At 36.4% G+C, this 14,779-nt stretch overlaps 1 protein-coding gene across 13 annotated transcripts in view; it reads left to right on the forward strand.

The window, feature by feature from the left end:
• The window catches only part of MYCBP2 (MYC binding protein 2), a 272,995-nt gene that overhangs the window by 93,536 nt on the left and 164,680 nt on the right, over positions 1–14,779 (forward strand). For all 13 annotated transcript variants that reach the window (XM_013057218.2, XM_013057219.2, XM_013057220.2 and 10 more), the window contains 3 exons: positions 5,049–5,166; positions 10,430–10,634; positions 11,240–11,393. In XM_013057218.2, coding sequence (XP_012912672.1) covers positions 5,049–5,166; positions 10,430–10,634; positions 11,240–11,393 — 477 coding nt within the window. The remainder of the gene's footprint in view (positions 1–5,048; positions 5,167–10,429; positions 10,635–11,239; positions 11,394–14,779) is intronic.

The following is a 14,779-nucleotide window of genomic DNA, read 5'->3' on the forward strand; positions in this document are numbered from 1 at the left end:
ACATGATGGACCATCAATCATGTGCAGCAAGAGGGCAGAAAATAATCGGCAAATAATTATATTTCATGGCCTCTCCTGAGTGGGAAGGAAATAGTGAAAATCATGAGTATAATCAAGTCACATCCCTGAGGTAAGTGTGTGATATGAAGAACAGGCAGCATAAGCACAAGATTCTGCTACACCACATTGAGGTGTAATGGCTATTGAAAGAGAAGTACTTTTTTTTTTTTTTAAGATTTTATTTATTTATTTGACAGACAGAGATCACAAGTAGGCAGAGAGGCAGGCAGTGAGAAAGGAGGAAGCAGGCTCCCTGCTGAGCGGAGAGCCCGATGCGGGGCTCAATCCCAGGACCCCGGGATTATGACCTGAGCTGAAGGCAGAGGCTTTAACCTACTGAGCCACCCAGGTTCCCCGAAAGAGAAGTACTCTTGTCAGCTTTTAAAATAAAGAAGTTACCTAAAAAAAAAAAACATTGTCTCATAGACCTGATTATATCAGTGAGCACTGTCCCTTAATTTGCGCTGACTTGCTTCAGGTGATGGTATTATAGCAATATGCTGAGTATTTCGAATAGCTGGAATTTATCATCTTCACAAAAATATAATAGGTTTAAATTATTAAAAAGATATCAGGGTTTCTTGAGAAGATTAAACTCTGGGGCGCCTGGGTGGCTCAGTGGGTTAAAGCCTCTGCCTTCAGCTCAGGTCATGGTCTCAGGGTCCTGGGATCGAGCCCTGCATTGGGCTCTCCACTCGGTAAGGAGCCTGCTTCCTCCTCTCTCTCTGTGCCTGCCTCTCTGCTTACTTGTGATCTCTGTCTGTGAAATAAATAAATAAAATCTTTAAAAAAAAAAAAAAAAAGATTAAACTCTGGTGGGGTTTGCTTTAACTGCTTGATGCTGTTCTTTTCCCACAGGTACATTTTGATTCCTGGTTCCATTGATTGTTGTAACTGGAAGGATGTAGCATGTGATGTGGGAAGAGTAAACTGGGTAGCCCAGTGAAATAATGCTTACACACTATGCCTGGGTGTCCTAAACAGAAATTAGCCAAAACCATTTCTGTTATAACCCCTCTAGTTACCCTATTTGTCTTGACCCATGTCAGACTTGGGAGGCAAGACACAAGAACTGTGGTACAAGTTGAGAATCAAATTGACCACGTATGTGGAGGAACAGAATCCCTATAGCATACATATTAACTGACACAAAGAAGACATTTAGTAGATATTTAATTAAAGTGTATGGTTGGGGGGCAATTTTTAAAATGTCTGGTAAATCAAGTGCTTTTAACTGGAATTTATTGTATAGCACACAATAATGTGTGGTTAATGGAAGGTCAGTATTGAAGTGTGCATGGTGGCAAAGATTAACAAAATGTTATTGATGGTCTTCTTACTTAATGTGTTGTGTTGGCAAAATGAGTTCATTCTCTAGTTTGGGTCCTGATTCGATCACTTGGTACCCATATGACCTTGGCCAAGTTTACTTAACTTGTCTCTGTCTCTGTCTCTTCCTCTGTTTAATTGGAGTAAATATATTTCCCTGAGAAGGTTCTTGCGAGAATTCAGGAAGATCATGCCTGTCATTCACTTAGCTCAGGGCCTAGTCCACATTAAGTGCTCAGTGATGTTAGCTGCTGCTTTTTAAAGTAAGTCAGAAAGCTCGTGAAGGCTTTTGGACATTTTCATGATGTGTTTACTAGCCCTCTTTTTGGTTTGTTTCTTTTGTTCAGTATGCTTCTGAATGTCTGAATTCCACTTTTTAAAAAATCATTTTTAGTAAAAGATTATAGAGGCTTTTATTCTCTGTTTTTCAGTAGAATTTTGGTCATTCTTAAAGTGTCTTTGAGTTTCCTCTTTTTCTTGGTAGACTATCTTCATTCTGCATTAATATATTATCCAATCATAGTATCTAGAACCGTTTAGACAAGTTTGAAATCTTTGCTTCATCTATTACCAACTACCTAATTGCAATTTACTAGGCTTTACGTTAAATATCCCATAGGACTGTTGAAGAATTAGTGCAGTGTATGTGAAATGCTTAGTGTGTACACATGCATGCAAACATACACATGTTTTCTGTTCTTCCTGTGTATTCAAACTAATTTAATAAATGGGCTCACTAATATTATGGAAAGAGTTCAAAGACTGTTTTAGAAAGTCTGCCACCAGCTTTTGGGAAAATGCTCTAAGCTCCTCAGATCTACCCTGAGTTATTTTAATAATCAGTGATAGGTTTTATGTAAAAGTGCTTTGCAAACTACAGAGACTTTAACTGTTGTTAGAACGTTACCTTTATTCTTTGCTACTGGTCATTTAGAGAGCATTAGTTCACTATATAACCCTTGGGGCCATTGTGGGGTTTTTTTGTTTGTTTGTTTTTGTTTTGGCAAAGCTCCCTGTAGCTCAGGGTTGAAAACCATTTACCTTTCACTACTATTCTTGGTCATATTACTCCCTCCACAAGTTGAAAAAACCACTGCTCTTTTGAGGCAAGGCCATTCTGCTCTCTTCCCCTTTCATTACTTACCATTCACTCAGTAGCCTTTGATTCACTAAAGATTTAGTATCTTGTTTGACAGTATATTCTCACTCTGAGTCTTGTCACATTCGTGAGTGACTTTTGTATCCTTGTCCGTGGTCCCATACAATATACTTAATCTTGACGCCTTCTTTTTTTTTTTTTTTTTTTTTTTATTTGACAGAGAGAAATCACAAGTAGACGGAGAGGCAGGTAGAGAGAGAGGAAGGGAAGCAGACTCCCTGCTCGGCAGAGAGCCCGATGCGGGACTCAATCCCAGGACCCTGAGATCATGACCTGAGCCAAAGGCAGCGGCTTAACCCACTGAGCCACCCAGGCGCCCATCTTGACGCCTTCTATATAGTGAATTTTACTTCCACATTCATGGTAGTTATTCACAGAACCCATCTTGGATCCGGCACAACTCCAACTCTGAATTATTGAGTTTAAACACCTCATAATCTGATGATAATTCCTTCTGTTACTTAGCTTTACTTTACTCGGCCTTTGACTTTATCAGTACTTCATTCCCCACTGCCCTCTATGTTTTTACTCTCTTCTACCTTTTTTACTTTATTTTCTCTCCAAGTTAAAGAGATTGTTGATTTTCTTCACCTAGACTCTTATCAGTAACCTTCATTTTCTTTCCTTCTTGGTCTCAATGCTAGGGCATGGCAAAACTTCAGCATGGATCACTCTGTCCATGTTTTTGATGTCTAACTTAGGCTTCTGGAAAAAAATGAATCACTGTATGTGCGCAGATTGTTACCTGACTTCCAGATTGATCCAGGGCTCTACAATGGGCAATCATTGTTCTGCTTTGTGGTTTTGCACTATTTGGTTTAACACCTCTTGAGAATTTGGTGAAAGATTGGGTCTGTCTTCAGGACAGTAGATATAAGAATATACACATAAAGGTTAACTTATAAATTTAGGAGGTTCACAGAAGCTCTGAAGCTTACTCACAGACTTCCTAGAAGTCCTTTGAATCTCAGTTAAAAACTCCTGATCTGCATATGTATTTGTTCCATTCACCACCATGCCTTTTCTGTAATCTTCAAATCCTCTGCTTACCCATTTCCTTCTTCCTCTTAACACATGACTTCTGTTCACATCACAGCAAAAACAAAATCCATTAGGTGGGAAGTTCTTCACCCCACCAACTCTATAAACCTATCTACATCTATACTACTTCTTTTGCTTCTTCGTATTACTTTGAAAGAGGGACCTGTTCTCAGACGTGCTATGAAGCCTACCTACCTTTTCCTTGGGAATCTCGCTGTTTTGTTTCTCCTCTCTAAATTGTACCTTTAGCCTTTTTATTTCTACTCATGCTTTTAAACTTACATAAATCTCTGTCATCTTAAAAGGAGCAAAGCCTCATTGAGCTTCATTTTCCTTTTAGCTGTTGGTTCTTTATTTTTCTTTTTTTGTGTGGAGATTCTCTCTCCCTCCCCCTTTGCTGCTCCTGCCTGCTTGTGCTCTGTCTCTCTAAATAAAAAAATTAAATTAAAAAAAAAATTATCAGACTTGTCTCTAAAATAGAGCCTCCTATTATTTGTAATAATGTAAAATCATACGAGAATGGATACAATAGATATAAGGATGTCATTTATTGTATTAGTTACCATTTACTCATTGCTAACTGTGTGCTAGACATTGATCCAAACACTTGACATGTGTGAGCTTCTCTGTTGTTCATAGGAACCCTACAGGGTAGGTACTGTTTCATATTATCCTCTTATGTTATAGAAGAGAAAACTAAAATACAAGAAGGATGAGGAGTACATTGTTCGTAGTCTTGGTCCAAGTGCTATTGTGTGGTGGGGCCGGGATTTACAGCCAGGCAGGCAGTCTAGCTCTAGTGTCTAGGCGTCCAGTCACGGCTCTCATGCCTCTTGTTCTACTGTATTCTGATTTCATTAACCACTCTATTAAAATCTAAAATTAGAGCTCGCTTAAAAAGGTAGAAAAAAGGATATAAGATTGATCGTTTCATATAGCTCCTGGATTGAATTCCTGTTAAAGCAGTGTATGATTTTTATTTCATCGTATAAATATTTACAGAGATCTCTAATGTGCCATTGCTATAAAAGATAATTTTTTTCCTTTTAAAAACAAAGGTAGCACCAGTCTTTCAGAAAAAAAAATAAAAATTATGTTTCCCTGCGTCGCAAGCATTTCTGCAACTCTTCTGTTCTATATAACTCCACAAATCCTTCCTGTAAAATATAACTTTCTTCCTTTAAAAAAAAAAATTTTGTGTCCATAAGTAGGGTAGTAAATTTAGGAAATCTTTTTAATAATCTCTTTAAAGTCAGTGTTAATATCTTTTTCATCTTTGTATATCTGGCACCTATCTTTGTATATGAAGGCAGGCATATGGTACTTTAATAAATACTAAGTATACTATTAGTGTCTTTTATTTCTTCTATTCCTTATTGCAATGTTTATTTATTGCTTTTTATTTCAGTTGAGTCTTATAAGAAATTGACTTAATTTTTTTTTTTTTTTTTTAACCTAGGGGATGTCCCACTCTTGTTCAAGCTTTGCCAGGCCCTAGCACACAAGTTACTGCAGGCAGCAACCACACGGCCGTACTTTTAATGGACGGACAGGTCTTCACATTTGGAAGTTTTTCTGTAAGGAATTTTTAAGCATTAATAGTATTGCATTGTACCATTGCCTTACAGTTTGTCTGTGTCAGCTGTTTTTTTCTGGTTTCAGTGCAATTCTTGTGTTATAATTACTGCATATGCATATTTCCTGTCTCCACATCCAGCATACACAAGACCTGAATGACATTACTGTGAAATAATTTTCTTCTCTAGTGTACTATTAGAATTTATTAAATTTAACAATTATGTTAGAATTTGACATGTTTATCCCAGGTCAAAGTCCTTTCAGCATTCAGTAGAGTTATTCTGTCATTTGAGAGCTTATTTCCCAAGTGGCTTGCAAGGATTCATTTTTCTTAACATATAGAACTTTTTCTAACTTAGAACTTCTTAAAAGCCTGGTTTTCTTACTAGATTTCTTTAAAATTATAGTTTCTTTTTCCCTCTGCTTTTCTTTCTCTGTCTCTGTCTGTTGCCTGTTTTGTTCTCTTTCTGCCAAAGCTTGAAAAGTGTGAAAATGCTCTGAGAAGCTTTATATAATTTGGGCATAGTAGAGATCAAGGAAAAGCCTTGTAAGACTGTGCTAATAAGCCTATATCATCTCTGATGTGGGTAACTATTCATAACTCCATAACCTAAATCTCTGGGATATAATTTGCAGCTATTGATTTTTTAAAAAATGTAAATGTGTACTTTAAGAAAAAAATCTTTTATTTGGAAATGCTTTTAAACTACAGAAAGATTGCAAAAAGTAAGAATAGTACATAGAACACCTTTGTACTCTTGAACCAGCTTCACCTACTTGGTAACATTTTGATTTGCATTATCACTTACACATGCATGCTCTTGTTCTCTCTTAAGCACTGTGTGTGTGTGTGTGTGTGTGTGTATGTCTGTCTGTGTGTGTGTGTGTGTCTGTGTGTGTAAAACATTTTTTCCTGAATCCTTTAAGAGTAACTTTGCATATATTATGATCCTTTATTCCTGAATACTTGTATTTTTTTGATTGATTCCAACAGTTATTTTTTTTGGCATTTTTTGGTCTCCTTTAATTTAAGATCAGGTATTGCATCTGACTGTGATGTCTCTTTAGTCTCCTTTAATCTGTACCATTTCTATACCTTTTCTTTGTCTATCATGATGGCATTGACATTTTTTAAGAGTATGGTACTTTGGTTTTTGGTTGTTGTTATTGTTGTTTTAATAAAATGGTCCTTATTTTTGTTTTTCTGATATTTCCATGTTTAGATGTAGGTTGTGTATTCCAGGCCAAAATGCTATGTAAGTGATATTGTGTTCTCCACAGGTATCACATCTGAAGGCACAAAATGCTATCTCCACCTGGAAAATGTCTGATTTTTCCACTGCATAATTAGTATTTTTTTCTCTTGAAGCTAATAAGCAGTTCATGGGTTGACTCTTTTAATAAGATAGTTTTAAGGTATATGCTTCTCTTACAGTTTCCCCCAAGATTTAGATTCCCATTCTTGCCTAAACCAGTCTTTACTATAATGATTGCAAAATGATGATTTCCCAACTCCAGCACCCCCTTACATTTACCAGTTAGCCCTTTGCCTTTTATTGTAAGCAGGCACCCTTCTTTCTCATTTGGTTGTTGTTTTGTTTTGGGGGGGTTTTTGGTCCAGATGCATGTATTTGTATTTTCCTCATTACTGTCCATAATTAATTGGGTGCATAGACTATCTCAGATTTCATGGATCAGAGTCCCTTTGAGCTGGCTCCTGTGTTCTTGTGACATGCCCCTTCACTTTGGGGGCATTTCCTTACTTCCTGGCATAACCAGTTGTTTCTGGCTTCTCTATATCAGTCCTAGAAGCAGCCATTTCTCCAAAAACAAGGGTCCTTTTTAGTGGAAACTAGTTTTAGGCACTAGGTGTATTCCTTGCAGTGGGGTGTCTTTAGATCCCTGGTACACATTTTTATGCATATATACATACATGAGGGTATTTTATAAATCAGAAGCCCATTCCAGCCCATCCCCACAGGTGTCTTTCTTAACCTTCACCCTTTCTGTGTTTGTTTCTTTTCCTCTGAAGTAAGAATTTTTGCTATGTACTATGAGTACTTTTATTTCTCATTCACTCAGTCCTAAAGTATGGTAAAATAGTTTTATATTTGCTTTTCCCACACCATTATAAAAACAAGGAGTTCACGATTTGTCTTTCACTCTCACTCCTGCCCCCCTCACCTGTGTCCTTCCCCACAGCTAAAGGTATAAGGTTTATAAGTTTCTTGGGCTCTTTCCCCCACCCCATTTCAGTGGGATTATGTTACTCCTTTGAAATAGAGTTGGATTCATTTGTTTCAGTTTGCCATTTTTTTTAATTTAAAAAAAAAAGTTAATATTCATAAGCATAGTTACAAATAACAGATTCTTTGTGAGAAGCAGCAACAGCCAAGAACAACCCTTCTTCTCCTTGTCCCTGAAAATAAGCCCTTTTACAGGTCTATTTGTCTCACCCTATCCTGGGGCAGGGGTTCCTCTCTGTAAAGTGAGTAAGATGTCAGGGGTTGGGTGAGAGAGATGCCTTTTCAACATGGAGATAACTTTGGCCTGGACCAATGAATGATGCTCCCTAGGGATGCCAAAGGGAGGGCAGAAAAGGGGGAAGATTCAAAAGACTGTTAAACAGTGGTGTTCCTCTTCTGCCTGTGATAACAGTCTTCCTCCCCATTCCTGGGAACACACTGGTGAAAATGCTGACACCTGTTAAGTCCTGTCCTCAGACTTCTAACGAAAGGGGCTTCTGGTCCAGTGCACTGTTTCAGTTTGCTTTTAATTTCAGGATCCCTCCTCTCATATCTTTAGATATAGTTTTATTTTTTTGAATATGTAGAACATTAACATGTTTCCAGAAGTTGAAGTAACACAAAAATAGTAGTGTATTCAGTCAAGTGTCATTTCCTCCCATATCCCCTTTACTCCATGCTTGTAAGTAATGAACTTCATTGTTTTCGAGTCTATCCTTCCTGTGTGTATTGTATAGATACAGGTGTGTTTATATATATGTGCACACATATAATTATTTCCCTTTATTTTTCAAAAGGTAGCATTTTATATATGCTCTTCTTTACTTTGCTCTTATCACTTTACTATATCTCCTAGACATCATTCTGTGATAGTTCGTAGAGATCTTCCTCATTCTTTTTTTTAATATCTGCATAGTACCCTTGTGCATATACACTATAGTTCATTCAGTCAGTTTCTTAAGCTTGGATACAACTTCCCAATATTTTGCAAGTACTTTCCAATATTTTGCAGTGAAAGCAATAAATACTAGTAGAGGTGTACCTCTGAGGTAAGTTTCTAGAGTAGCTGTCTGGGTTGAAGGTTAGTGCCTCTGCTGTTTTGTGGGCCATTTTTGCATTCTCACCAGCAGTGGTTGAAAATGCCTTGTGAGCAGAATATTCTGTCGTATCTTTTTAATTTGCGTCAGTCTCATGGGTGAGAAGTGGTCCTGCACACTTTGAAGCCTTTTCCCTGTAGCTGTTGCTGTGTGCCTTCATTTCATATTTTGATGTCAAGGGTTAGATTTTCTCTTTGCAGATGATTTTGCCAGTGTTTTTTCTAACCTCAGTACTCTACTGTTGTCCCTCAGAAGCTGCCCTTTTGCACTCTCTACCCCCTCCAGCTTGCAGTGGCAGGTCCAGGGTGAAGACTCTTGGAATTTGTTTTTTTCCTTTTGGTTACAGGTGACTGAAAGGTCATCAGATCTGCTGTTTCCTAAACTGCTATAGACTTGAGTCATGTGTGGTTTTCTTTGTCCTGTGTGTTGGTTTTGTTGTTTGCGGGAGAATGTGAATAGTAATTGAAATCAGCCATTTTTGTCCTCTACCTGCAAAAGTCCTTGTTGTGAACTTTTATAAACTTAACTATGGCTTATGTGTAACCACATTCTGAATCCCATGGGCCTGTCCAGGCATCTTTTGTATTTTTACACTGCTTTTCTTTACATTAGTTGGTTGATAGTAGGGAATAGATAGTTATTTCAGTAGTCAGTGACAAATAGAATTATTTTCCTTCTAAAAGCATAATATATCTTTGAATATTATATACTTTGCTCAGTGTTCACATTTTTGTGCTTTTTTGGGGGTCAAAAAATAAGGATAGACATTCAAAGAAGCTGAGAATTAACAGTGAAATTTTGGGCTGCTTCTCTGTTTGTGTGGTTGCCACATTGTTCCCTCCCCTGGTTCCACCCAGGGCTTAAAGCTGCATTGCTTTTGCAGTCACTTTGTGGCTATATTTTCTTGCTGTGGTATTGAAGGAGTGATAGAACATGCTAGAAACCTGATAGTTGGGTGAGAACTAACCAGGCTATTTGCAGTGTGCCAGTGTTCTTCAGGTTTTTTGCTAATGATTTCTCATTCCCAGGACTTGCAGATGACCCTGGATACCATGAGACAGCATTTTCCACCCTCCTTAGTGCTTTGCAGGGAGGGCAAGCTCCTGAACCAGGGGTGGATATATGTTTACCCATCCACTGTCAGCATTCTTTGATAGCTACTACTAGCTTAGTAATGAGAGACTTTCTATTATTTTAAAATTAAACTCTTACCTCACCTACTACCTATAGACAGCCATAGTTTTTAAGTGAGTTAACAATTATTTACTTGAGATATCATACCTTACTATTTAGTTATGCTGTTTATTTTGAAACATAAGTAAAATAACTTAGTAACACATCATCATTTATAAAAAATGTAGTTTTCTAATTGTATTCACAGTTGTAGTATTCAAATATTTTCAGACTTCTGATTTTAGTAGTGACTTTCTATCAGCTTAAGTACTATCAACTTAAAATATCAAAGTACACAGTAGAAGATAGTAGTGACTTTCTATCATCTTAAGTACTGTCAACTTAAAATATCAAAAATATTTTTTCAGTGATTTTTTTAAATGAACAATTTGTAAGGCTAATTTTTTAACATTGTATACTTATTGTGCTTTTCATTTAAATGCAGGTGACAGTATTTCAGGGCAATTTCTTGAATGAAAAAGTATTTTAGCTTTATTGTTATTTTTTAATAATATACTTTGTGGTTTATTATTGGGGGGGAGGTCCTAAGAATAATAGAAATTATTTTATTCCTTTACAAATTTTGGTCTAAATTTCACATGAATTTCGTTAATTAAAAAAAGGTACTAACAATTGATAAGGAATAATTTCTCATAGACCTGTTTTTGTCTCCTGTCTTAACTTTATAAAAAATTATAGATTTTTTATCTAGGAATGTTGTTAATATGGTTTATTTAATCTTTTAGAAAGGACAGCTGGGTAGACCAATTTTGGATGTGCCATATTGGAATGCAAAACCAGCTCCCATGCCTAACATTGGATCAAAGTATGGACGAAAAGCTACCTGGATAGGTGCAAGTGGGGACCAGACCTTCTTACGCATTGATGAAGCACTTATTAATTCTCATGTGCTGGCTACATCAGAAATTTTTGCCAGTAAACACATAATAGGTAATACCCCAAACAAACAAATGTTCTTCCCAAAATATTTGTCATAACTGACAATAAATGGTTCATCTTTACCTATCATGAGATATATAATCTTAGAGCTTTTTTTTTTCTTTCTATCTGAAGAAATTTAAAAGAAGCTTCTAAATGTCTGTGTTTATGTGAATATTTATAAGCTAGAGAGTATTGGAAATACGAGCTAAATAAATCGTGATAGGATAAAACCTGTATTGGAAGGAGGAATTTTTCTGTATTGGTTCTTGCTAAAGAAATGGTAGAAATTAATTTCAGTGAAAGGTTACTTAAGTCAAACTTTGAAGTTCCAGCTATAGGTATAAATGTATACTTGCATTTGTGAGATCATAACTAATTATATAATGGAGTGATACAGTCTAGAAATTAAGAGCATAAGTTGTAGATTTAGACAGCCTGAGGTTTTGGTACTAATTCTATTACCTTAAAGTTTTTAATTTATTCAAGTCTCAGTTTCTTCATCTGTAAAATGGATGTAATAATAATACTTCCCTTATAAATAATACTTATCTTCTAAGCTGAGGCATTATAAAAAGGTAATGCATTTTCAAGATGGATAAATATCTTTCCCCAAGGCTTGGTACCTGCTTCTATATCAGAACCTCCTCCATTTAAATGTCTTCTGATAAATAAAGTGGATGGGAGCTGTAAAACTTTTAATGACTCTGAACAAGAAGATCTGCAAGGATTTGGTGTGTGTCTTGATCCAGTATATGATGTCATTTGGAGGTAAGCTCTGTTCATAAAATAGAGTAATAAGTTCTGATCAAATTATACTCTTGTGGTGATACAATATTCAGGTATAAGGCAGACCTTTTATACATGAGAATTCTCTTGTTTAACTGTGCTCCCCAGAACCTTTGCAGTGTAGTGCAATGTTTAAGCGTATGTTCTGAGCCAGGCTGCCTTGCGTTATTCCAGATCCACAGTGTGCTTTCTGTGTCACCTTGGAGTGGCTACTTTGCCTCTGTGTGCTTCTCTTCTCTCATTTATAAATTTGGAGTGATAATAGTACCTATCTCATAAATTGTTATGAAGAGTGAAGAATTTAGAGCAGAGGCACATAGTACGTGCTACGGAACTATTTGCTGCTGTCATTATATTAAGCAGTTTTACTTTCAAGAATCTTGTTGTTAATTATTTTTGATCTGTCAGCAATCTTGTCTGTGTTTTCCATATACCAAATTATTACGAGCTATGTAGAAGAAATTGTGCCAAAGACAACATAGAATAATTAAGATAACCCTTTATGAATATTCATATATTGATAGAGAAGTGTAGAAATGTATAGGATTACCAAACTCTAGAAACTGTAAAAGTGTAGAGAATGGATACAGGTACACTAAAGATTCAAATTATGTTGTATCTACTTTAAATTTGTTTTAGTGCTTTGTATCATGAATAAAGAGAATTTCTGTCTTCAGCATTTCTGGCTTTAAATTCTAGTAGGAGGTATCCCCTGCATTACCAGATTGACGCATCTTAGGACTTACCTTTATTTTTTCTTTCCCCCTATTTCATTGTTTATTTGGCCAAGTCAGTGGACAGGAATTAGACAAATTGAAAGGTTTAAGTGGCACCAATGAGGAAAGGGAAAAGACTTCTTTGTCTTCTTCCTCTGCCCATGCCTTCTTTCATTTCCGTCAGCCAGCCAGGTCTTAAGCCATGTTTTCTATCAGTCCTAAGGCTGAATTCAGAGTGAAGGAATTACAGTACTTCCCAGGTTGCTGACCAGCCTGCTGTCTTAGTGTTCATTTTGTGGAAAGGCCTGGAAGCCAGAATTGATTGAGTAGCACTCTGTAGTTGCTCAAGCAGCATTATACAGGATAGATTAGATAAGGAGAAACTAGAGGTGAGTAGTCTTATAGTAATCCTTATAAAGACATGAGCTGCTGAGAACCAAAATTATAGTGGTCACAGTGAGATAGTGTGGAGGGGATAGAAAGGCACATGGTGTAAAGAAAGACTAGTCATTAGTTATTTACTGATGACAAGTCTGTATACAAGAGTCTTAGTTACCAAAGAGCAAGCCCTGGTTTGGACTTTGGTTTAAACTGATGTTTTATTTTCTATTATCTTTATATGTTTAATCTTTAAATGAAAGAAATTTACACTAACAAAATAAAGATCAACAGTAGAGATTTTGTTTATGGATACATTCACTAAATTAGAAATACATTCTTTAAATTAGTTACTAGCAGAACTAGATTCTAACAGTATAACTAGAGCTATTTCCCTGGAGTCTTGACAGAACTACAGAACTCAGAAGTGTAGTGTGCGTTTAGCTGAGCCTCGCCTTCTACACGAATGGTGAAAGCACTGGGAGGGATGATCTGAAATGCCTTGCCAGGTCCTTGAATATTTACTCCTTTGTTCCAAAACAGAGATTAAAAGATGAAGAGTAATCTCCTCAAACGTTTCATTAAACAGCTAGAAGATGTTTTCTTATAATCAGAATCAGAGTTTTATTCCATTGTCCTGACTTCTGGCTGGTTTATGTCCTTTGTGTTTCTCATTCAATACTTACACTTTGGGTTTAAATACTTGCAGTACTACACACTGTAGGTTTAGTAGTAGCTCACTTTGACTTTCCTTCCCGAACAGAGTCTGCTTCCTTTTGTATTCTTAACAGCTAACTTCTCGGGATGCCTTCGTGGTTCAGTGGGTTAAAGCCTCTGCCTTCAGCTCAGGTCAGGATCCCAGGATCTTGGGGCCGAGCCCCACATTGGGCTTTCTGCTCAGCAGGGAGCCTGCTTCCCCTCTCTCTCTGGGCCTGCCTCTCTGCCTACTTTTGATCTCTGTCTCTCCTGTAAACTAAATAAATAAAATCTTAAAAAAAAAAAACAGCTAACTTCTCCCAAGTAATTGGAAACTTAGCATCTGTAAAAAGCAGATAAATGTTAAGAGTAACAATTTTAGGGGCACCTGGGTGGCTCAGTGAGTTAAAGCCTCTGCCTTCAGCTCAGGTTATGATCCGAGGGTGCTGGGATTGAACCCTGCATCATGCTCTCTGCTCAACAGGGAGCCTGCTTCCTCCTCTCTCTCTTCCTACCTCTCTGCCTACTTGTGATCTCTGTCTGTCAAATAAATACAAATCTTAAAAAAAAAAAAAAAAAAAAAAAAGAATAGCAATTTTATTTCCCACTTCAAAATTTACACAAATAACACATATGTTACTTTTTCAAATGCAAAGCAAAACTTGAATTGTGTGGTCCTTCAGATGTTTTTCTTCCCCCCCACTCAAATCCTACTAACCTCTGTGGGTCACAGGTATAAAGTTTGGTTTATATTGTTTGACACTTTTTAAAAATGCATGTGTTTTTTAATGTATATAAGAATATATTCATTTTAAAAGCTAAGGTGTTTTTTTTGGGGGGGGGGGCTAAATGACAGTTTGTAGATCTTTCCAAGTCAGTACAGTAAGAACTGCTTTGTTATTTAAACTCTATAGAATTCTATAGTCTGGATAAACCAAAATACACTTACTAGGATATTTCCTAGTAACAAATTTTGTAGGTTACTTTTTAATATTTTAAAAATTGTAGGTTAACAAACATTGTAGGTTACTTTTTAATATTTTGGTATTACCTATATTGCCAGAGTGAGCACACAAACACAGGTGTGTATATACACACACAGTTTTGTACTCATGGAAGGGTATTCCCATAAGATAGCTTTTAAGAAGTGGAATTGCGGGGCCAAAAGATTGGCTCATAGAATTTTGATATATACTGCTAAATTGTCTTTCAGTACTCTCTCACCAACTGCAGTGAGAATCCATATTTTCCCATACTGCCAACATCAGTATACAGTGCTTTTTTTTTTAATTTTGCTATTAATTTTAGTCTGTAAATATTAAATAGATTCTGTATGGTAAGCAAAGATTGATACAGTAAGATACAGATAAGATTCCCTTGCTCATAGGGAAGTTGTCTTTTTTTTTAAACAGAAATATAGACTATATGAAAGTGAATAAATAATACACTTTATAGATCTTACTTAGTATTGTTAAAGAAGAAGGAGTTGCTGTAATTGAGGTTAACAGCACTGACCTATATTCCATTCAGTGGAGACAATTAAGTTAAGACCTTAAAGTATAAGAAAGAACCAAGCAT

This window comes from Mustela putorius, unplaced genomic scaffold (assembly GCF_011764305.1).
Source record: "Mustela putorius furo isolate JIRA1106 unplaced genomic scaffold, ASM1176430v1.1 tig00003974_pilon_pilon_pilon, whole genome shotgun sequence".
NCBI lineage: Eukaryota > Metazoa > Chordata > Mammalia > Carnivora > Mustelidae > Mustela > Mustela putorius.